A 25,204-nucleotide genomic window follows, 5' to 3' on the forward strand; every position below is an offset into this window, starting at 1 on the left:
TATATTTGGAGTTTGCGATGTTGTTTTCTCTCTCTCCCCGTGGCCGCGTGGATTTTTTTTTCCCTTCGCATTTAGAAACAAACGTGCGTTTAGAGTATTCGGCTGCAACTAGACATTTTCACGTGATAAGCCACTTTGGTGAGCTATCATTTGTGGCCAGGTAGCATCTGAAAAAGTGCTACACGGCTCAGTGGGCCTTACCTGGTGAAATAAATAAGAAATATTTTTAAAAACTTTTTTAAAAACACGCTTTAATGAAATGTATCTTACTCGTAATGGCATAACTCCACGACTCCAGGAAGTGGCCCCGAAGCTTGCCATAACGTAAGGGGCTGTGGTAAATTAAAGCCAATGTCAGTTGATCGTGGACAATTAGACCCAAGCCGAAACATAACATATAAAAATAAGGTTTAAAAATATTTCATTTATATTTTTTATGATAGAATATAGTATTGTCGTCAGTATGACGTAAGTATACCAAGTTTGCAGTCGATACCACATTGGGAAGTGGGTTAAAATAGAGTTACAAGATTTGAGGATACAACAACGACAACAACATCAGACAGATTGAGCTAATAAAAAGTGTGTAATAAAAAAAATAAAGTGTTTATACTTGATTTGAATCTTTCGTGACTGCAGGAATTACTCTTTGGTTCTTTCGGTAAAGTCACAAGTCAGGTATTTTCTTTTGTACGTGACTTTACAGAAAGAACCAAAGAGTAAAGTGTTTATAGTTTAAATATGCAAGGTCGAGGTGCATCCCTGCAGTTGATGGCTTCACGCCAACTGCTGGGTCAGGGCCTCTTCTCCAGGGAGCTCTAGACGGTAGTTGGTCTACTCTTCCACGCTGACGACGTGTTGGCAGGCAGGAGGCTGCATTGTTTTCTGGTTCCTCTTTAACGTAGTTGTTTTATGTTCTTGCCTTTGTCATTTTGGTGACCCAGGTGACAATTGTACATTAGATTAGTCTGGTATCTTTAATTTTCACCCGGTTAAATGAAATAAACTGAAAACTAAACTTGAATTTGCGGCAAACGAATGGCTCTTGATAGATCTCCGATGTGTGTCGACTGGAAATCTGTGAAAAGAGTTTCATAGCTAATCGGATTTCTGCAGGATAAATAAATATTCTGATTCTCTGCTCGGATCGTGCTGTGTGTCGTTCGGCACGATGTCCGACGTTTTTCTGCACGGGATTCTGTATTTCTGAAAATCTCCCAGCATGTGGGCCGAAACGTCGGACGTAGTGCCTAACAATACACAATATCAACTGAAAATACATCGGAGGGCCTTAAAGCACAACCGCAAAACCCCACAACATTTGACCTTTTGCGTAACCTCTTCAGTTATGAAAGAGTGCCAGGTTTGATGCATACATCATCCATGCTTTGCAATGACTATGCGACTTAAATGTGATCCAAAATTATGTTGAAGTCTAATGTATGTTATGACTATTGGAACCTCTTAAATGCTTACCCCGAGCTCTCATACTCTAATTATGCATTGTCTTTGAGTTCTGCGCCTTTTGGCGTCATCTGGTCCAACCCATGTGAGACTAGGCTCTAAGGAAAGCTGTCTCGTGTGTGGACCAATCAACTTCAAGGACAGTGCATACATTATCAGAGTTATGTTTTTTGTTTGCATTATGGCTGCAGGTATTGTGGTCTATGCAAACATGACTCCTTGTAAAAAAAAGGTGTCAGTTATGTTGCCAGATAGAAGGGTAAAAAAACAATTATCATGTTATGACCGTCGTGGTGTGGTGGTTACCACACTGGACTTTCAATCCAGAGTATGGTATCATAAATAATAATAATATCTTAGATTGAATGGGGTCCCCGAATCATAACCATTCATAGCATCACAAGCGTTAGAGGGGCTGGGAATAAACGTATTGCAGGCTTAATCCCAACACACTCTCCTGATTAACTGCCACACAATTGTAACGAGCCAACATTATTTATTTAGGTTGGCTTCAGTTATGTGGTCTCGTGAAACGCGTCCGGCCCTTCATTGATCTAAACAGCAGTGAGCGATATCACATTGAATTCATTCAGATGGCCAGAAAATGTAATGCATTCAGATGGGCTTTTCCTTGCAAGTGGATGCTGGCCACGGCTGCTGAATTCAATTAGACAATCAGGAATTTGCAGGGTCTATTGTGGATGAGATATTTCTGTCCAAATTTAATTTGGCCATTTGAGAGTCAACCCCGAATGAGTTCGTGCCAGTTCAACAGGGATTGAGGGTGTACGCCTGTAATACAGAACTGTGGAGACGAGCATTGGTGGACTGCAGAAATGCTTTTAACTCCCTTCCCTTGGGTCGAGGATATACCATAACCCTGGCTTGCCCAACCTCCTTTTTCAAGAGTGTCCTGCTAAATGTTCTCAGTAAGGATCAATTGCTACGCGTCTTTCAACTGAATAATTTAGTATCTTCGGCCCATTCCTTTAGAGTGACATCACAGGATCTTTAACGACCACTGTGAATGTAAGGTTAACACACCCGTAGTATTTACCAGGGCAGCCGTGGGCTTGAACCGCGAACTCCTGCAACAAGCGGCAAAACGCTCCACCTACCGCTTGGTCATGTCACCAACCCAAACGATTGTATTTCGATCCTTGAGTCCCCACAATGACACGCAATCAACGAAATTGTTCATAATAGAGGTTTTTTTGGGGTTAGATCGAGTAAATATTTACGCAAACATTTACGTGATCTAACCAATACGCGATCTAACCCATATTTACGCGTAAATATTTACGATTTCATTTCGATCCTTGAGTCCCCACAATAACACGTAATCAACGAAATTATTAATATTTACGTAAATATTTACGCGACCCAACCCCTCCCTCCCCCTCCCCAAAAAAACCCTCGATAATGGACGATATTGGTCGCGAAAGTCTCCGTGTTAAACTAATGATGACGTCACTCTGCTGCTGCTCTATATAAGAACGGGAGACAGCGCAGAGCCTCACCATTCTGGCGAATTGCCCGATGATGCTGGATGCAATTACCAGCGAAACGTCGTACTCAAAAATTGTAAATGTTGTGGTTTCACGCTTCAACACACCGGTGGGCTAAAGCAGTGAACTATTTGTCTTTTGTCAACGTGACGCTTTTTTACTGATTGGCCGTGTCGGGTGGTGGAGGGTTACGACACATTTATAAATAACGCGATCTAAACCCAAAAACGTTGATTATGAATAATATTGGTCGCGAAAGCCTGCGTGTTAAACTAACGAAATTATTGTCGAATATCTGCAATTCGTAGAATTGCCGGGAGATGGCGGTGTTCGTGAATCGCTCAGACTGCTCGGCATTTTAGTGGCGATCGTCCACGTGAACAACAACAAACTCGCCAAAAACCTCTATTATGGAAGAAAAAAAACTAGCTTGCCACGCGTTATTATCTGGCCAATTAAATAAATAAAAAAATCACACACGCTGGGTGACGTTTCGGACAATGACCCTTCTTCATGGCACATACAACTCAAACGGTATTTCTCATTTCGTTAGAACTGCTGTTTTGTGTTTAGTCTGTTGTTACCCTGTCGTTGTTTTTACTTCCCCCTGCACGTCCGCTTTGCACTGTTAGCGACGTACGGCGCGAAAGAAGTTCAACGTGTACGTGCGCTTGCATGCGTACGTACCGACACGACTGTTGTTGAGCCTTTAAACGCGCGGCAGGTCACCTGGCAGCGTGCCAGGCCAATCGCCGTGTCCCACGCGCCGTGCGGGTTTGTAATTGAGGTGGGGAAGGGTGGGTGGTGAATTTCTGCTGGGTTGGGTGCTTCGTGTTGTACGTGAGACACGTGGGCTCCTGTTGTGCGTATGTGTGACAGTGTGAGAGACGCACACACACAGACACAACAGGCGCGTTCCACGTGTTTCACGGGTGAGACACACACACACGTGCGCTTTGGCACGTACGCCTTTTGACTGTCTTTCTGAGCACACAAACCACACGCTGGGTTGGAGACGCTTAAATCATTAATTTCCAGCATGGTTTTTGGAACTATTGCCCCATTTACCGCCGGTCACATGGCTCATATATTTGCACGTGAGAAAGCCACTTCGTTGAGCTATCGTTTGTGACCAGGTCGCTTCTGGAAAAAAAGAAGCTCACAGCTCAGTGGGTTTTATCTGGTAAAATAAAGAATGGAATAAAAGCAAGTGATGTGTTTACCTTTCCTACACGTAGCACTCCTATCGTATTCTTGGTTCTTTCGGTAAAGTCACGTAGAAGGGAAACAATAAAATAAAAAAATTATAAAACAATAAAATGTTCTTGTTTCCTTTCTACGTGACTTTACCGAAAGAACCAAGAATATGAATCCCTGCAGTCACGAAAGCTTTAAATGAAAATTTCACTCCTATCGTGTTTGTGTGTTGTTGTTCTTGTAACGTTCTGACCCGCCCTTACTGTACATCTATTAAAAAGAGCTTCATAGCTTATCGGATTCCTCCAGGCGTTAATAAAGATTCTGACTTTAAATGTATTCTGAATTACGGTTGCCGAGAAATTCATGAATTGGCTCCTTCGCCCGTGTTGAGGTTTCGGTCAGCCAGACGAAAGTGCAACACAAGCTTCCGTCTTCAGGTGGAACCGTCACAGCACGATAGTTGTATCAAGTGAGAGAAATTACAAGAAAACACTATTTGTATATATACTGGTTGAGGGTGGGAGGAGCCAAGGTAGTCTCTGAATATTATTTTTGTGAGGTTCGGTGCGGCTGAAGCACGCTGTTAGTGTGTTGCCTCCGAAACGTCGTGATTTTTATTTTATTTTTTATTAATTTTAATTTTTTACCTACGTGACTTTACCGAAAAAAACCTAAGAATATGAATCCTTGCAGTCACGAAAGCTTCAAATCTAGAATTAAGACGAAAGTGCGTCACCCACACTGCGTTGAGCCAACACACTGTAGATCACAAGCAACGAAGTCACCCACTTCACCCACTAACAACTCCCCCAACGCCTTATAACATTGATCGATTCAAGAAGCGTATTAACTCTTTATCTATATTCTTGGTTCTTTCGGTAAAGTCACGTAGAAGGGAAATAATAAAATAATATAAATATAAAACATAATAAAAATTCTCACGACGTTTCGACTGCAACACAAGCAATCATCATCAGGTGTGAAATCCACAGCAAGAATATTTTAAAATAAACTTCAAATTTTCTTGCTGTGGATTTCACACCTGATGATGATTGCTTGTGTTGCAGTCGCAATGTCGTGAGAATTATTTTAATTTTCTATATTTATTATTGTATTATTTCCCTTCTATGTGACATTACCGAAAGAACCAAGAATATGAATCCCTGCAGTCACGAAAGCTTTAAATCAAAATTTTACTCTTTATCTGTTATACCTTCAATAGTGCTGACCGTTGCTAGCCGATTGGCGTTTTAGGCCTGTGCTCAGCAACCGTAAGTTCTTAAAAAGCACAAATATACAAGTGTTACTTTGTGCCAGATAATATATTGAACTCTGTATAGGTTAGATGGTCCAACTTATATGGGATATCCAGCCTTTTCTTACAAAGTGACTTTCCCGATGGGCGTACAATACAATACTTATGAGGCGTGTGTCACAGAGATAGAGATGTAATGATGATGATGACGACCTTACAAGTTGTAGTTACGGAACGCATTGTTTTGAGATGCATTTTCCAACGTGGTGACGATGATTCACTTATAAACTATTGTCTCAAGATGCTGTTCCACAATGGAGACATCTATTCTGTATTCAACAATGGGACATCTATTGTGAAGACTCTTAGAGTATAGGCCAGAGGGAAACAGGTAGTCAGTCATAGACAGGAGAAATCAAATTTTACCATGGTAAGTCAAGTTTTACCATGTAAGCACAGTTTTACCATGGGAGTCAAGTTTTACCATGGGTGTCAAGTTTTACCATGGTAAGTCCAATTTTACCATGGGAGTCGAATTTTACCATGGTAAGTCAAGTTTATCATGGAAGTCCAGTTTACCATGGTTCGCCCAGTTTTACCATGGGAGTCCAGATTTACCATAATTCAAATTTTACCATGGGAGTCCAGTTTTACCATGGGAAGTCCAGTTTTACCATGGGGAGTCAAGTCTTACCATGGTAAGTCCAGTTTTACCATGGGAATCCAGTTTTACCATGAGAGTCCAGTTTTACCATGGGAGTCAAGTCCAGTCTAACCCCCCCTCCATGTATTCAAAGCCAACCCTGAGCAAGATGGTCGCGCCCTTCCTCGCCGCGTCACGTTCGGGGTGGGTGCGTGGGTGGGGGTGAGATGAGCGGGGTGGGAGGAGCTGCCAGGTGGGCTCCGCTGATTGGTGGAGACGGTGGAGAAGGGGGCAGGGTCTCGTTGCTTCCACGGGGAGAGAGGAAAGAGAGAGGGGGGAGCGCGCGAGAGGGGAGAGCAAAAAGGGAGAGCGAAGAGAGAGCGTAGTGAGAGCGAGGGAGAGAGAGGGGAGAGCGAAGAGAGAGCGCAGAGAGAGCGAAGGGAGAGAGAGGGGAGAGCGAAGAGAGAGCGCAGAGAGAGCGGAGGGAGAGAGGGGAGAGCGAAGAGAGAGCGCAGAGAGAGCGGAGGGAGGGAGAGAGCGAGGGAGCGAGAGGGGAGAGCGAAGAGAGAGCTAAGGGAGAGCGAAGGGAGAGCTAAAAGAGAGAGCGAGGTGGAGCAAGGAAGGAGTCGTGAAGTGAGAAGGAGAAAGATGGTAGGAGGAGGAGGAGGTGGACGCGTGGTGAGGGGCTTGCTGGGCTGTCTGTGCGTGTGGCCGGCACTTCTCGCCTGCGCGCATTTGACCTGCGACATCAGCTGCAAGGTAAACACGTTACAGTATCATTATGTCACTTGTTGTTGTTGGTGCTGCTGTTGTTGTTGTGTCCGCGTACTGTGAGAGGGGAGGGGGGATGTGTTTGTGTTTTTATTTTTTATTTTCGGCGAGCATTTAAACATTCGCTGTGTGTATAATGTTATTACCAAACCTGTAACCGGCGCCGGCATTGTTGTTGCTGGGCTGTAATGTTTAAAAAATATATATATTAAATCCACAAAACCATTCGGCCTCGGTTCACCCAAGAAATGCGTAACACCGTGGTAATTAAACATTGTAGTTTGTGTTGGTGAGGTAAAGAGTGGCCACTCACCCCTTGCTACAGCTACAGTGGTGGTGAGGTGAAGGGTGGCAACCCCCCTCACCCCTTGCTACAGCTACAGTGGTGGTGAGGTGAAGAGTGGCACCCCCCACTCACCCCTTGCTACAGCTACAGTGGTGGTGAGGTGAAGGGTGGCAACCCCCCTCACCCCTTGCTACAGCTACAGTGGTGGTGAGGTGAAGGGTGGCAACCCCCCTCACCCCTTGCTACAGCACAGTGGTGGTGAGGTGAAGAGTGGCACCCCCCACTCACCCCTTGCTACAGCTACAGTGGTGGTGAGGTGAAGGGTGGCAACCCCCCTCACCCCTTGCTACAGCTACAGTGGTGGTGAGGTGAAGGGTGGCAACCCCCCTCACCCCTTGCTACAGCACAGTGGTGGTGAGGTGAAGAGTGGCACCCCCCACTCACCCCTTGCTACAGCTACAGTGGTGGTGAGGTGAAGGGTGGCAACCCCCCTCACCCCTTGCTACAGCTACAGTGGTGGTGAGGTGAAGGGTGGCAACCCCCCTCACCCCTTGCTACAGCTACAGTGGTGGTGAGGTAAAGAGTGACCACCCACCACTCACCCCTTGCTACAGCTACAGTGGTGGTGAGGTGAAGGGTGGCAACCCCCCTCACCCCTTGCTACAGCTACAGTGGTGGTGAGGTGAAGGGTGGCAACCCCCCTCACCCCTTGCTACAGCTACAGTGGTGGTGAGGTGAAGAGTGACCACCCCCACTCACCCCTTGCTACAGCTACAGTGGTGGTGAGGTGAAGAGTGGCCACTCACTCACCCCTTGCTTCAGCTACAGTGGTGGTGAGGTGAAGAGTGGGTACCCCCACTCACCCCTTGCTACAGCTACAGTAGTGGTGAGGTGAAGGGTGGCAACCCCCCACTCACCCCTTGCTACAGCTACAGTGGTGGTGAGGTGAAGAGTGGCAACCCCCCACTCACCCCTTGCTACAGCTACAGTGGTGGTGAGGTAAAGAGTGGCAACCCCCACTCACCCCTTGCTACAGCTACAGTGGTGATGAGGTGAAGGGTGGCAACCCCCCACTCACCCCTTGCTACAGCTACAATGGTGGTGAGGTGAAGGGTGGCAACCCCCACTCACCCCTTGCTACAGCTACAGTGGTGGTGAGGTAAAGAGTGGCCACTCACCCCTTGCTACAGCTACAATGGTGGTGAGGTGAAGGGTGGCAACCCCCACTCACCCCTTGCTACAGCTACAATGGTGGTGAGGTGAAGGGTGGCAACCCCCACTCACCTCTTGCTAAAGCTACAGTGGTGGTGAGGTGAAGGGTGACCACCCCCCCACTCACCCCTTGCTACAGTGGTAGTGAGGTGAAGGGTGGCAACCCCCACTCACCCCTTGCTACAGCTACAGTGGTGGTGAGGTGAAGGGTGACCACCCCCCCACTCACCCCTTGCTACAGTGGTAGTGAGGTGAAGGGTGGCAACCCCCACTCACCCCTTGCTACAGCTACAGTGGTGGTGAGGTGAAGAGTGACCACCCCCCCACTCACCCCTTGCTGCAGCTACAGTGGTGGTGAGGTGAAGAGTGGGCACCCCCCCCACTCACCCCTTGCTACAGCTACAGTGGTGGTGAGGTGAAGAGTGGCAACCCCCACTCACCCCTTGCTACAGCTACAGTGGTGGTGAGGTGAAGAGTGACCACCCCCCCACTCACCCCTTGCTGCAGCTACAGTGGTGGTGAGGTGAAGAGTGGGCACCCCCCCCACTCACCCCTTGCTACAGCTACAGTGGTGGTGAGGTGAAGAGTGGCAACCCCCACTCACCCCTTGCTACAGCTACAGTGGTGGTGAGGTGAAGAGTGACCACCCCCCCACTCACCCCTTGCTGCAGCTACAGTGGTGGTGAGGTGAAGAGTGGGCACCTCCCCCCGCTTATTTGAAAATGGGGGGGTTTTGGGGGGCCCTCATCCAGCAGTGGAGTGGTCATGGCTGATTATGGATAAACATACACAGTATATAATAGGTTGGTGATTTTGGGCAATGGTACCTTGTTATTAACTTAATGCGCAGCCTTTCGTAATCATTACTACTAAATGGAGGTCGTGTGATTTGTTCGACCATACTTCACCACGCTTGGTCAGTGCTGGTTGCGGGGCTTCGGGTAGGCCAGGGCCGGTTGAAATTTATCCGTGGCCCTGAATTGAACTCTGGATGCCCGTGCTGATTAATCACTGCGCCACTGCCTTTGCGAACCCTTTCCACTGCTCCTGTCATGAGGAAATGTTGCTATAGAGTACTGTATAATTGTGGCGTGGTTTTTGGTATTTGTGCACTACTGCCAATGCAGTTACCCTACCCGCCTGTTACATCAGCCTTGAGCTTGCCAAATGTTTGCCTGAGTTCCACGACCAAAATGCAGATGTTAGCAAAAATAATCGATGACCTCGCTGTAAAGTGGGGACTGAGAAAATTTCTCAGACCGAAAGGTGACCAATTGTGAATTGGCATCATCGAACATATTCAGATGTTTGGTAAAATTACCAACTTCTCTCTCTATGAGGTAGACTTTAAAAGCAAAAGTGTTCAACTAGTGGGGGTTGGGGGTTGAAAAAGCCTTTAAGGAAGGGTGCAGACTGGCGTGGATACCGTGCAGGAGAAGTTTCCAATGTGTTTACACAACAAAACACCAATGCACAACATGAAACAAATGCCTTTTTTTTTTACCCAGGATTGATGACTAGGGGCATGGACGGACATGTGAGCTCTCGGTGCATTATGGCCTTAGTAAGCTTTGTTGTGTTTTTTTTTGGGTGGGGGGGCTGCAAATGTGAGAACCCCCAGTGGTCTTGATTGGGGGGGTTGCTGTCATTCTAAAAATGTTGAGAACCACTGCTTTCAAATATAATTTGTAACCAAGTTGGGCGGTGGTATGTTGGTTCCATGATCCAAAACTGAATCCGGATCGTGGACCAAAGCGGATGCTTTAAAGGATCATCAGACCAAAGTCGGGGGGGGGGGGAGCTTCTTCAGAAACTTTGGAAACTGGGGGAAGCTCCCCAGCACGTGTAGCGAAATGTCGGACATCGCGTCGAAACAGTACACGGCACAACCTGAGAAACACGCCGGCGAGATTTACAGCAACAAGGTTTCAAACACATTCCTGCGGAGGGAGCTGGTAGGAACGTTGGGTTGCTCGGTCAATGGCCAGGGTCAACGGCGGCGTGGTGTATTCCGCAAATATGCCCGACTGTGAGGGCGGGCACAAGCCGGCGTGAGTAGGTTAAACGTTGAGTTTTATAAGGGCACCACGGGGTGACCAGCCCCTCCCCACCCAGAACAACCCTCCCCACCCAGCCCCTCCCCACCCTCCCCTCTCCACCCAGCCCCACCCCTCCCATTTTTGGATGCACGACGGACGGACACAATAATCCCCTGTGGGCTGGTGTAACCAGGAGGTTCCTACCAGTAAAAACCTCTTCAGTAAAATACTGGTAGTGCTTAGCGTTCGAAACATACTGTGGAACTTTCCAGTGGTTTGGCAGTGTATATTGCAAGTGCCCATGTTGTTAATGTTTAACATTTGCTTTCATAAAAAAATATATACTGGGCACAAAATAAACAAATATTAACTTTGTATTTTTCCCATTGACTGGAATATCAACACAATTTTTTTTTTGCCAAATACATATTTGTTTTATCATTCATCTCATTTATTCATTTCTCCTGGTCAGAAGAACACTTTTTGACCTTCCCATATGTTGAGGATGAAATATATTTTTTAAATGTTGTGTAACGTGTACATTTATAGATATAATTGAAAATATGAACTCTTCTGTTTATTCGGTAAGATCAATAACGTGCTCATTGATCGTAAACTTGTGTTTATATCCAGTAAAGGTTTTACTTTACTTTGTACGGCACGCATATTAAGAAGCAAAATTCTTGTTTTATGAAAACTCTAATTCTACAACAGCTTGCTTGATATGTCTTAACTCTTGCAATAATGGTGTGTTTACTGTGGGTATTTGTGCACTAAATTCATTTATACCAGTCTCGTCTTAGCAATATTACCTCGATCATCATTATCATCATTAACCTCTGTGTCCAGGCACCACATCAGCCATCGACCAGAGCAGAAATTTATACCACCCGAGGTAGCAAAACTTTAGTAACATCAATGTAATTATACAGCTAATGAAAGTTCATTACTTGATAATTCCACTCATTTCAAATGCTTCTCACATATAACTCACTATTATTGGTCACATAAAGAAATTTGAGCCACTGCGCTGAAATCACCTCGGTGGTACCTACTCGTAAATTATCTGGTTTGGGCTCATCGACGAGCATGATGATGTATTGGTTAGAAGAAAGCTTACCTACTCTCTTTGTCTTCATTTCTCCACAGTCCTTTCCCCTCTTTTCCAAAGTAAACCCATCTTCGACGAGGTGAAATGTCGGAATGAGATTTACGGACTGTATGCCACGTCAAAATAATTAGGCTTTGCCTCAGCCTCCAGAACTGTACCGTTGTCTTTTTACACCTTCATGTGTAAGGAAATTGACGCGAGTTGGATATGCGTTGAGTGTTTATATCTTTGTACTACGTATGGATTGTCTTTGTGAACTTCGCCATATGTTGTATTGCATGTCTGACGAACACGTCACCGTTAATATTCATGTTACGACTTTATTTGGGCATGACTGCGTGTGTGAATATATACGTGAATAAAAATGAAATATTAATTTTAGTTAAAAGCTTGATTTTGTTTAACCAGGTTGGTGAACTCAAGGAGACCAGGATAGTCTAATTTACAAGAGTAACCTGGGTCATAAAAAAAAATCAAATACATTCAAGGCTGCTGAAACCTGAAATTAAAGATCACCACTCATAATTATGTTACATTATTGTTTGAAACAGAAATATTCTGTAATCTTTCTCCTTCGTGTCATTTTTTTGTAGCAATGAAATTTGTGTTGTGAAATTTAGAGACTGTAGGAGGAACATGGATTAGAGAACTTCCACATGTCAAATTACACCATTAAAACTGTAAAGAAAAATAATCGCGCTTTGGGGGGGTGGGAGGACACTTTACTAAAAGGGTTGGTGGCCAATAGGCAAGAAAAACTACTTAGAAGGGGAAAGTGCCAGAGAGGATGTCCACTCATCCTAATCTGCGTCCCTACCCTTTCCCCCCGGTGTGTATGTGTCCACAATTTGTATTGTGCCAGTGATCTCCTGTGACATGCCACAGCTTCGGTCGTGGTGGGGTAAGGGGTGGGCACTCCCGCGTCTTCGAAGACATCTAGCCCAGCGTGGAATCCTGTCAACGTGACACATGGGGGCGGCTTTGGGAGGCCCTCATCCAGCAGTGGAGTGACCGTTGCTGATGATAGGAATATATTTATAATAGGTTTATGTTTCGATTTAAAGCTTTCGTGACTGCAGGGATTCATCTTCTTGGTTCTTTCGGTAAAGTCACGTAGAAGGGAAATAATAAAATAATAAAGACGCTGTCTTCCCCACAGACCTGTTCTTCACCTGAGGACGGCTGCTTGCGTTGTGGCCGAAACGTCGTGAGAATTATTTTATGATGTTTTATTATTTCCCTTCTACGTGACTTTACCGAAAGAGCCAAGAAGATGAATAGGTTTATGATTTGGGCGATGGTCCTTTGTTATTAACTTCATTTACATAACTTGTCATTCTTATTACTAAATGGAGGTTGATGGTCGATAGGCAAGAAAAACTACTGGGGAAAGGGAAAGCTTCAGAGAGGTTTTGGAACCTCATTTGCCAGTAAAAAATATGATAATTGTTTTTTTAGCCTTCTATCTGGCAACAAAACTGACACCTTTTTTACAAGGAGTCATGTTTGCATAGACCACAATACCTGCATCCATAATGCAAACAAAAAACATAACTCTGATAATGTGCACTGTCCTTGAAGTTGATTGGTCCACCCCCGAGACAGCTTTCCTTAGAGCCTAGTCTCACATGGGTTGGACCAGATGACGCCAAAAGGCGCACTTTTTTTGGTCCAACCCATGTGAGACTAGGCTCTAAGGAAAACTGTCTCGGGTGTGGACCAATCAACTTCAAGGACAGTGCATATATTATCAGAGTTATGTTTTTTGTTTGCATTATGACTGCAGGTATTGTGGTCTATGCACACATGCCTCCTTGTAAAAAAGGTGTCAGTTTTGTTGCCAGATAGAAGGGTAAAAAAACAATTATCACTTCAGAGAGGTTGTCCACGAGTCCAAATCTTCATCCCTACCCTCTTCCCCTGGTGTGTGTGTTCTCATTTTCTATTGTGGCAGTGATCTCCTGTGGCATACTAGTCACTACCAATGAGGAACCTTTCAATGGTTCCTGCATGTGAAACATTATGCAACTGACCAATTTTGTGATTTGTGTTTTTTTTATTTGTAGCATTTCTCTAAATAACTAGTTTTTATGTTTACGTGAATTGCCCTGTTAGGCAGATGTCTTCCAAGGGAGATGGAGCGATGAAATCAACTCGTGCGCAGGTGGATTGTTACATTGCAGGGTCACGGGAGATGGTGGCCACTCTGGGAAGCCGTCATCCAGGAGTGGATTAACCATTACTGATGATCATGACACATACATACGTGGCTGATGATTGTGATCCTGATTATAAGTTAAATTATCCGTTTTTTTCACCACCAGCTGAGCGGAGTGCTTGACGACTGCTCCTGCGACATTGAAAGCATCGACGAATTCAACAACTACAAGCTCTTCCCCAAACTGTGGAACCTACTGGAGAAGGACTACTTCCGCTACTACAGGGTCATTTTTTTTTATCATCTCCGCACAGCAATATTACACATTGTCCCCTTGTGTTTTCTTTCACTTTGAATATATATGCTGGTTCTCCATTACATAAAGGTTTGCGCATTTCTCTTTTCGTGCGTTGGGCTATGTACGGCGTGCCCTTGAAATAACGTCAACAGATGTACCGTGTCCCACATGTAACGCACGTGTTTTTTCGAGGACCGCAAATGAATGGAAAAATCTAGAAACTTGTCAAGTTTGCATTCTGCGTGCAAAAGTGCTGCCGACTTGTTGTCACAGTGCTCTGGGTTGTATAGTAACAGGTGTAGCTTTGTCTTCTGCGTTCCAGAATTGTCTTGTAGCTTCATAACGTAAATATATCGCCTACATTTGTTTTGTATGATAACAAAAATGTGTATAAATGAACATTACCAAGCTGTAAATTTGGCTACATTTGGTCTTCGTGGAAATAAGGTTTTTGTTAAGAAGACTGGCACCTTACCCCCTCCCCTCCAGTATTTCCAAGGACATGATGAAGAAGTTGACTTAGCACATGCGAGAGTGCCCACGTATTCCCCCATCTCATCGTGTAGAAGGCTTTTCAACGCTGGCTTCAGAGTAAACAATGCCGGTGCTTGTTAACGCAAAGTCATTCAGCGTTGTTGTGGAGAGTGTTAATTAGCAAAGTAAATAATGCCTTCCTTCCCGTGCTCCTCCCCACACGTAAAGAATTGTTTACGTATTGTTTACACATCCACAATGACGCTTAATGATACATCTCTTTGGTATTTAATATATAGTTACCCGTCAAACGAGACCCATTTCTCACAGAAAAGGGTCATTGCCTGGAAGCATCTGGCAGCTCGTCAGCCTTAGTTTAAGTGAGCCCATATCTGCTGATGAGACGCTGAATGTCGGAACCGGTCCAGAGTTTACATGTATTGAAGCAATGCTGCTGCTAAGATGTTGCCGATGGGATATCTCAAAGAGAAATACTTTTGTTGTGGGCCCTTGCGAACGCTTGCACTGCGCGAACTGCCAATTTGTAAAGCCGTGGGGGCGGAAATCATCGCACTCTGACGCACTCGACATGGAGTTGATGGTGAAAATGTTTGTCCTCCTGTTTGTCCAGGTCAACCTCAAGAGGCCGTGCCCATTCTGGCACGATGACAGCCACTGTTCGATCCAGGATTGCCACGTGAAGTCGTGCAAGCCGGTACATTTATTAGTTTTTTTATTACAACGCAACACAATTTGCATTCAAAGAGCTTCCAGTAAATGCGACGGCATCTCAAGAGGTTGCAGTGGTCATGTTTTTTATTTTCGAGAGCGCAGTAGTCGGTCAAAGGCAGTTTGGGGAAAAGAAGGTTTTAGCGTGGATTTGAACGGAAGTAGGGAGTCAACAGCATGGGTGGATGGGGGAATAGAGTTCCAGACTGAGTGCAGCGGTGGAGAATGAGCGACTTTCCACTGAGTAAAGGTTAACTGCGGCGTAGAGTAAGATGAGAAGGGAAAGAGGTAAGAGAGTATGTGGGGGAGAGGTAGGAGAGTGCATTGAATTTAGCCTTGCCGCATGAGTTGATCACACAGTGGGAATTGTTCCAGGCTGTTTTCCAAGCCAGATGGCTTGACGCACAGTCACTCAATCGGTACCCGGTGATCTGAGTTCCGCTTCCCGACCATGGCTCACATCGATAGCAAGTAAATAATCTGAACCAGTTTTGGGTTACCCTTTCATGAATACTCATTGACCATTGTGGCAAAGTATTGTCAAACACAAACCTCAGCACGGGGAGGCTTTCATCCAGCAGTGGATTGACAAAATGCTGTCAATAGTTTTTTTTCTATATCCGATTTGGAAAACAATCTCTTAAATGCACAACTTTGCTCTATGCAATATGAAAACGTTGCTAAAATATAACGTTTTTTTTTCTTTTCTACATCTGTGTCAAGGGGTGGCTACGTGTTTGCATGTAGTGTTTCTGGCACTTAACGTGATTTCGTTTTGTTTAAAATGCAGAGCGAGGTTCCGTCCGGAATTAAGGGAGGAGAGCACAACAAGGTGAGCGGGTCCTACTTTTATGTCTGACAAGTTATTGTGCAAAGGCGATCGTCACTACGTATGTATCTTCATTTGGAGCAAATTTATCAAAACGTTGGCCAAACTTCGGCGATTATCCAACGTTAAATACGTGTAGGGTCCTTCGTTCCGATGATGTTACCCAACCATGTGTGCGGGCCGCATGCCGTCATCTTGTGCCTCTGATTAAGAGTGGTTATTCATTTTCACCCAGTGGACGCAGAATGGCTCGTCTATTTGCATGTATGTCGAACGTCTTTCGCACAGTACGTCGCCAACTGTGATAAATATAATTGGAGGTGTGGGGGAGGGGAAGTACAAACCAAATCAGCTGGCATATTTTCTCACATGACAGCTCCATTTGATTGGCTTCGTCGGATGGTAGAGGGTTATAGTTCATTATACCGACACGGTCTAACTCCAACCCAAAATACACCAATTATGAATCATAATATTGGTCGGGAAAGCCTGTGTGTAAAATTAACAGGTGTGTAAAGTTTAAATGTAGGAATTTTCAGCTTTTCCTCAAAGCCCATTATCTAACCACGTTTCTGGAAATATCCCACTTACACCGTATTACCAGTGGATTGTTTTCCTGACATAAGCAGAACAATTTAATGGCATCTCATCTTGGGCGCTCGTGAGTCGGCATGCGGATTTAAACGTCCAGTTTATGTGCGTCATACTTTGGCAGCTTAAACAACATTTTTTTTTTTTAAACACATTGCATCCCATGATGTTCATTTACTATCCTTGCTTTTATGTATTTTTTTTTATTTTTACGTTGAACAAGGTGCTTCATTTCAGCCAGAACAATTATCTTGGCACGCCACATTCTTCTGTCACTGCGGCAGTGTGTGTGCGAGTGTGCAAAAAAATTGTGAATAGTTCTCATGGGGTAATAGAAATATAGAGTTTACTAATATAGGATTATGGACATGGATAATGCCTACTCCAAGCCAGCTCCAATATCGCGTGAAATTTGTATGTCCTAAGTTGTACATTTGTTGTTTTTCCATTGACTAACGTAAAAAAATAAACAGTGAGCTGAGAAATAATTAATTAAGTCGAAATTATATCTACATCCATTGTGGAGAGTTGAGGCAACCACTCAAGGGAAAAGATGGTACCACACAAGCTCTAGCTCACATGCATGCATTTTCACGCTCGGGCACTTATACCCACACGCACTTGTTTACACTAACTGTGGTGATACACAGCACGTCATCGTCATCATCCATGATCAAATCAGTGCTTGTTGAAGGCCTCCCTGTCAAAGTTGTCGCCATCTCCCCCAGTTTTGTGTACTGGAGTTGAGAAACACCGTCCATACATCACCTTTGGGCACTTGTAATCTGAGTCCATACCATGGAAGATGCGTCGCACTGACCAGCCCCTTCCAATTTGCAGAGACGCAATGTGTGACTAGCCGATGGTTATGAGACCTCCTTTACCAGTGGCAAAATATAGTAGTAGTTTTTTACCCTTTCAACTGGTACAAAAACGGACACCTTTATACTACTATATTTTGCCACTGGTAAAGGAGGTCTCATAGTGTAAATGCTTACCCCGAGCTCTCAATACTCTGATAATGCGCTGTCTTTGAGTTGTACGCCTTTTGGCGTCATCTGGTCCAACACCAATGGAGACTAGGCTCTAAGGAAAGCTGTCTCGGGTGTGGACCAATCAACTTCAAGGACAGTGCATATCATTATCATCATCAGAGTTGTTTCTTTTTGTTTGCATTTTGACTGCTTGTGTTGCGGTTATTGCAAACATGATGCCTTGTATAAAGGTGTCAGTTTTTGTACCAGTTGAAAGGGTAAAAAACTACTACTACTTGCCGATGGTTGTCACCCTATCGCTGTGTGCAGTACCTGGAGGACATTAACGTTTGGGCTAAGGAGCAGCAGGAGTGCGAAGAGGCGAGAAAACTGGGAGCCATCGACAACACCATCAGGCACGCTCCACTCGCGTTGTTTAGGCAACGGGGTCACATTTTGGGCGTTGATGGCTTGGTAGCTCGCTGCGGTGTTCTCGGGTTGTTCCATCATCCCCATCAGGGATCTCTCGAGGTCGAGTTTTTGATGGTCAGGGTTTGTGAGTACGCAGGTGGCTGATAAGGTCAATCCTGGAACCACGAATCTTGTTCGTGACAGTTTGGGTTGTTACAATGTGTCGTTTGGCACGATGTCCAACGTTTTGCTCGACGTGTTGGGAGCTTCTTTCAGGAACTGCATGGGGCAGTTCGCATTCTTCCTCGGTTATGTAAAGTTGCCAGATGATGCTAATGTTCCTGAAAAGGCTCCTAGCACTTGGAGCAAAACGTCGGGCATCGCACCGAACAACATGTTGCAATGCGAAAATGCATCAGAAAGTCTTACAACGCTACCGCAAAAAAAACCTACATCGTAGTGTTAATGGCTTGGTTTAAATATATATATATACATTTGGGGGTAAAGTGTTTTTTTGTTCATGCAAGAGATAATTTAATGATTCGTATGCTCAGAGATTCGATGAATCTTCACGATAAAATTTTGCGAGTATTCTCTGTCTCGTTTTTGCCATCCTGTTTTTGTTTCACGTCTGCCCAATTTGTACAGTTTCGTTCTCTCCCATTCCTGTGACACGAACATTGGCTTAGAACTAATTTGCGTGTAATTTGCATGCATTGTAAACAATGTCACCTAATTTTTATGCGTTACACTCGATGAGCGTGTCAAGCGAACAAGTCTTGATTAATGGTTGTTGATTTGGTCCGTTACACGCCTGTTAATTGAGTGTTTATTTTAATGTGTGGACAAGGTGTCATTTGTAACTGTATGAGAGGTTATTTATTGTACTTTATATATAAAAAAATTTACGGGACACTGATAAATAGTGAACCTACAGGTGAGATATGTTTGTACGTGACGTATCTGTGAGACTTTCACCACTTGTGCAAACCGTACATTAGCATCAAGGCCTCTCCGTAATAAAAGCCTATTTGCTAAGCAAATACAATTTTAACTTTTAACTGAAACCGTGTCGTTGTTAAATGGATTACCTTTTTAACCATGTTAAGACCCTACTGAGATGACAGGTATGATGGGTATTAGTATTTATAGCAAAGCAAGTAAAGTTCAGTTTGTTAACAAAACAATTGGCTTGAATTTTGTTCTTCTGCCACGAATCTAATCCATTATTTTCCATAGCAGTGAGCATGATATTCCTTATTATATAGTTTTTTCTCTCCCATATCTGTGCTCTGCTCGTGTATTGGAGTTGTTTTTAAATAATGTCGATTTTAATTTTTTTTGTGATATTCCACCTCTTTTTATTTCCACAGTGACCAAAGCAAAGTGGCCTTCATCGACTGGGCAAGATATGATGATTCTCTGGATAACTTTTGTGAGATTGATGGCAAGTGGATCACACCACACGCTCTCACACAATACAACAAACTCATACAAATATAACATTCTACTTATGTTACTTCCTCCGTAATTTTCAGCTAATGCCGACCCCAACTTAGAGCTTCCTAGCCCATCGGTTTCTTCAATCTCCAATTAAATGTTTGTGTCCAAGTCCGTTTACGTCAGTACGTTTGTTGTTGTACCTAGTCTGGTACAAGCGCCGTGGTGACATCACTGCCACTTAGTGACGAAAGGGCAGATGCTATTGTTGTTGTTGTGCTGGCAATGCAGCTGGTTATGGCCTGCATTTCATCGTGGTGTTTTGGCTTTGACCAATGTCCTTGTAGTCAAGGATAACGGTCAAGTGGGAGTTGTTTGACCGTACTTCCCCATGCTGCTTGCGTGCAGGTTGGTGAAGTATTGGGGGGTGGGGAAGGTTTATTTATCATTCGCCCCTCGGATGGTGACGTGGCCTCACGGTGGCGCGTTCCGTCGCTCGTTCAGAGGTTCACGGTTCCAATCCAGCGGCCGCCCTGGTTATCACTGACGGTGTAATAACTTTAAAAATGCTTCAAAGTGGACGTTAGCTTCCCTTGACTTACTGCACTATAGTTGGGCCATCGTGTACCTGCTTAACGGTCTAAAATTTGCCAAATTTGCAAAATTACCCGCAAATGACACAATTTGGAATTATACACGGCAATTACCCCCACCCCCCCCTGTCAGACATGTCCTAAGTCGCTCTTACAAATGGTACTATCCTGATCTCTTTGAGTTCTCACCAGGTAAGATTAAATGTATCTTGATAATGTGTCACGTGGTAATTAACACTTATGATTTGTTAAGGACTTGGGATAATATACTGATGATGTATATCATCATACTACCTTTTTCCCTACTCTAAAACAATTCTAAATTTAAAAAACTCCTTAAGTTCAAACTTTAAATGCACGTGGTTATTTGTCCATTTGTACCACGTCTTCAGATGTGGTTGCCTTTGGATTGCATATAAAATATTGAAATATGCTTTAATAATTTTTTCATGATATATGAAAGTAAAGTAACAGGGGCTGGGCAGGACACATCGCTGGAAGGGGCGATGACTGATAGTCAAGACTAACTATGCAATGGTAGCTAAAGGAGAAGACGTGTCCTTTAGAATACATCAACCGCAGGAGACGGAGCATCGAAATCGGATCGTGCGCATGAGCCAGACGGATTGTTCCGTCGCGAGACCGTGACAGATGGTGACGGCTTGAGGGGGGTGGAGGGATGTCTTCATCCAGCAGTGGATAGAAAATAACTGATGACGAGGTGATGTGCTGGGACCTTTTTTAGACGAGACTTCGCCCGACATGGAGTACGTTGACCTGCGGTTGAACCCTGAGCGCTACACTGGCTACAAGGGCCCGTCTGCGTGGCGCATCTGGAACTGCATCTACGAGGAAAACTGCTTCAAGTGAGAACGAGCACTGGTGCCACCTCGTGCCGTGCCATCCAAGAGCCCCCTCGTGGCTCCACGTTTTAGAGCTTTGACGATGGTTGGCTCCAGGTTCTGTTTTATTCTTGCGTACGGTAGCAATATGTCAGCATCAAGGTCTGCTAGCCACGACGAGACGGCTGCAAGGAGAGAGTTCGTAAAGTTTTTCTGTTCCTCCTCCTCCGTCGTTCAAGGAGCGCAGGCGACAGTGGTTTACGATATGGTCCACAGTTTGGATTGCATGGGTCACAGCCGCACACTGCCTGTGGTCAGTGCCTTTAATAATAAAAATTACTAAGGAGATGCGCGCATCGGCCTGTTGATGTTCTGATGGTACACCATCAGCCGCATCATGATTCAAGGTTAACCTGTCCTTTAAATCTGAAACGATGATCCAATATAAACAAATAGGACCCATTTCTTATGGAATGAGATATTTAGATATCCGTTTTGTTCGCCTTCAACAGACATAAAATGACGTCGCAAAGCAGTTTATGTGAGAACCTGGGGGCTTATGGGACCCTGGGGTCCCGCCATAAGGTTCAATTACGATTTTAGCATTTGGTACAATATTCTAGATTTGCCTCCAAAACGTCGTGATTTTTGTTTTTTTATTTTATTTTCATTAATTTTGATATTTTACCTACGTGACTTTACCGAAAAAACCTAAGAATATGGTACAATATTAACACAATTTTAGGAGAAAGTTGTGTTTATATTTGGCACTCGCCCTGTTTAAAACCAGACAATTTGATCAAAGGGTTATTGCCCAAAAACTCGGGAGACTAATCGTAGCAAAAGTGCTTAACGGCAACTACGCAAACGTGTTTTGCCCTGACCGCCACCTTCCGGCATCCACACAGACAATTCAATACTTCCGAAGACAAACGCATGTTGCAACGCCTGACATATTCCAGTCTGCAATGTACAAATGTCTGCCAATATCCGAATGTTGCAAATGTGTTTTTTTTGTGTTTGTACAGGCCTCGCTCGGTGTACAGGCCACTGAATCCACTGATGCCACCCAATCGCGGTGAGTCCTTTTTTTTCACTTGATGGATATTACCCGTTTTGCGAAAACATATAAATATATGCGAATGTCAGGGAATGTTATTGCGTCCCGCAGAAAATTCATTAACACTACCACCTCCATCACATGTCGGTGGACAGCTCGCACAACTATTTGGCAACTGCAAAACGTGAATAATTTAAAGAAAATATTCATGTTGGCCACTATTCAGCTGCTGCGAATGATTAAACAAAATAACTTTATTTTTACAAAATACAGCTGGTTTATTATTGTTATCATCATCATCTCAGCTTGCTTGTTTAAATATTTAGCCGTATAATGTTTTAAACATTTGTATTGTCTCGTGTGATAATAAAAATAAGAATGACATTTATTTATCCAGGAAAGCCTCAATGAGTCTCAAGACTCGCGAGAGGGAGGAGGGTCTTGCATTAGGTTATTTGACCAGATCCTTTCTTTTTCAAGAAGGAATGTTTTGCATGCTGATTTAACCGGATTACCCAGAGAAACCCCACACCAAACGAGAGTATGACACTCAAAGGTGCACACAGATGGGTTCATGAACCCACTTTCCTCTCCTGCCACCTTTTGACCCTGTGGGTTTAGCAGTTGTAAAGCTCCAAGCTCCAAAGCACTGGATTACAGGAGTGGCATGCACCATCACATCTGACCCAATATTTTATATCAGATATTTGTTTAGATATTTTTTTTTTGTGTTAATTGCATTTATTTTTTTACATTGTTTGTTGTTTCCACTGAATGTTTTGTGTTGTTCTTTTCAATTATTTTGTTGGTTGCTTTTGTGTTTGGTCCGAGGTTTTTTTCAAAATAGACTTTGGTCTCAGTGGGGCTCTCAACCCATGCAAAAAGTCAATCGACAGTTAATCGTAGCACAGAAGGCGATGATCACACTTCCAAATACCTCTGTAATGTGTAGTGTAAACCGTTGGCGAGCCATCAATAAAAATTATGATGCCATGATCAAATGCTGTTGCCTGAAACGGCGACTGTTACCATATTCTCCAGATAATAAAACCCACTTTTTGCCACCGTGTGAAAGAAAAGTTGAGGTTGCATCGCATCATCCAGTAGGAGTGTGTATGTGTGGCTAGATTTGTCTAACTTTATTGAGTGAACCGGTCCTGGGACTTCCCTACATCGACTCGTCCTCAACTTATTACCTGGTGCGGTGTGTTAACATCGCCACGAGGGAGACAAAGGCGGTCGGGCGTGGTGCTGGCCACCAACCCCCTCATGTACCGTGCTGGCCTTCATAGGTGCTCGCTAACAGCACTTGCCCCAACAGTCTGTTAAGGGTATATGGGGGATCTTTGTTGTTTGGCCATTTTGTTATTACTTTATTGACGAAGAATTAAGGTATATTTTTTTCTTTTGGGACAGTGTTATTGCCAAATGCATTGACTTATCGTTTTCATACAAAGTTGTTAAATGCCTGCTGCCTGTTTATTTCCCCAGGTGAAGATGACGGTAAGGGTCTAACTGTGGGTGGTAAATATTGCATGTCCAAGGCAAAAAAAACTAACACTTGTGGCATCTGCATGCGCTCGCTGTAGCTGACTTGGCTTCCGTGCAATGAATTCCCCGTTGTATAAAAAACGTTCACATTTACCGTCTTAACATTGTGCCACTTTGTAAACTTGATGGGTAATATCCCTGAACGCCGATGGAATAGTTGCCCGATTTGTTTGAACATACCAGTATTAGCACAATAAATCGAGCAAATTGTTTCCTAAAAAAAAATATGGGCCATCCAGGAATCCAATTTGTCGGTTAAAGCTACAAAATCTATGCGAGGCTCGACCGGGGGGGGGGACACGTGGAGATCCCACGGGCCCTCCCCGTCAGCCCCGTCTACTTCTGCATTGCCACGCGCACTCCAACTGATAGCTCAGCCCACAGTGGATTTGCTGTTTGTGACGTCGGCCCAGCCTATTGCTCACAGTCCCCGCCCACACCTCTGCCAGCCCTGGCCCTTTCGGCGTATCACGAGTTGAGCGTGAGGCTGGAAAAATTTCAGACCGGCGCAGAATTCTGAAATTCACAAAGGCTTAAGGGGACACCGAGGAAAACCTTTTAACAACCTGGGACAGTCCGGGCCAATCCGGGACATCTGGTAGCTTTGCTTGATGCGAGCCCCTCCCTGCAATCATTGACTTAAGCACGAACCGAACTTTGTCAGCTGCTGCTTTTGCGTTGCCCCCTTGAATTGTTCGTCGTCGGTGTTTGTGCGTGTTGTACGTTAACCACTAATGCTCTAGTTCAGCCCTAGAAAAAAATGCTTCGTGGTGAGACGTAGGCGCACAGTCGGTGCATTAGCCCTGTCGGTAACCCAACTCTGCAGTGTGACTTTCCTCTGCTTTCGAGATCAGGTGAGATTGGAGTGCGCTCCTGGTGATTTGGCTCGGGCAGCGTAGATGGATGTAATTGCAGAAGGAGCCATCGTTCATCTTCTTAACGTATTGTGGGAGTTTTAAGCGGAAACGGATTACGCTTTTTTCCCCCCTGGAAATGTGTGAAGTTTAGTTTTTAAGCAGAAAACGTTTAAAATGTATTCAAGGTGAGAAGGTTTTTAACGTAAAATATTTTTTCCGAGGGCTGTACTAGGCTTATTGCTTCGATCAGTGAGATGACTAATGCATGTGCTTACTACCCTGCTCTGTCGGATCTGTTTCTGTATTTGTATTTTTGTACCTTTGCACTCCCTTGGCACCCCTTCGTACATTACGGGATAACACAACGGCCAGCAGTAGGCTCCGTTAAAAGCCAGCAGCACAGCTATTTTGTCACTCATCGTGAGAAAAGTGTGTCCACCAACCGCTCTGTGTCGCTTTGCACGCTGGAGTAATAAACTCGATGTCAGGGGTGGGGGAACCTACAGCCCATAGGCCAGACACGGCCCACAACTTAATTTGATACGACCCATAATTCCGTGGGACGTACTGCTATGAAACTGCCTGCAAGCTATGTTTATCTGTCACTGCAAACATCTCAGTCACACTAATACTAGAGATATATATTTTATACCTTGAAACACTTTATAATATTAGCACGTTCATTCTCACCTGTGCTCAACCTCAGGCACGGCAGTTAAAACAATGGTGCAAGTTTCTAAAATCCCTCCCCGACCCCCACCACTTCTGTCCGCCCAGAAGTATATAAATGTGTTCACTGCAGCAAATCAATCGGCAGGTCACGTCTGGCAGGGTAAAGTGTTGATACCCTCACCTCTAACAAAATATAGGGCCAGCGTGGAAGCGGGGGTCCAAAATTCTGCTCCACG

At 44.5% G+C, this 25,204-nt stretch overlaps 1 protein-coding gene across 3 annotated transcripts in view; it reads left to right on the forward strand.

Annotated features, from left to right (window-relative positions):
* Positions 1 to 6,238: 6,238 nt before the first annotated feature.
* ERO1B (endoplasmic reticulum oxidoreductase 1 beta) overlaps positions 6,239 to 25,204 on the forward strand; it is a 40,751-nt gene continuing 21,785 nt past the window's right edge. Inside the window, exons 1-10 of one of the 3 annotated variants that reach the window (XM_078878931.1) lie at positions 6,239 to 6,244; positions 6,727 to 6,829; positions 13,814 to 13,933; positions 15,051 to 15,134; positions 15,939 to 15,980; positions 17,873 to 17,958; positions 19,327 to 19,400; positions 20,732 to 20,852; positions 21,857 to 21,906; positions 23,380 to 23,412. In XM_078878931.1, coding sequence (XP_078735057.1) covers positions 6,240 to 6,244; positions 6,727 to 6,829; positions 13,814 to 13,933; positions 15,051 to 15,134; positions 15,939 to 15,980; positions 17,873 to 17,958; positions 19,327 to 19,400; positions 20,732 to 20,852; positions 21,857 to 21,906; positions 23,380 to 23,412 — 718 coding nt within the window. In that variant the 5' untranslated portion in view covers position 6,239. Of the gene's footprint in view, positions 6,245 to 6,463; positions 6,830 to 13,813; positions 13,934 to 15,050; positions 15,135 to 15,938; positions 15,981 to 17,872; positions 17,959 to 19,326; positions 19,401 to 20,731; positions 20,853 to 21,856; positions 21,907 to 23,379; positions 23,413 to 25,204 lie in introns of those variants that run through there. The other 2 variants (XM_078878930.1, XM_078878932.1) reach the window with 2 other exon arrangements.

This window comes from Lampetra fluviatilis, chromosome 52 (assembly GCF_964198595.1).
Source record: "Lampetra fluviatilis chromosome 52, kcLamFluv1.1, whole genome shotgun sequence".
Classification (NCBI taxonomy): Eukaryota; Metazoa; Chordata; class Hyperoartia; order Petromyzontiformes; family Petromyzontidae; genus Lampetra; species Lampetra fluviatilis.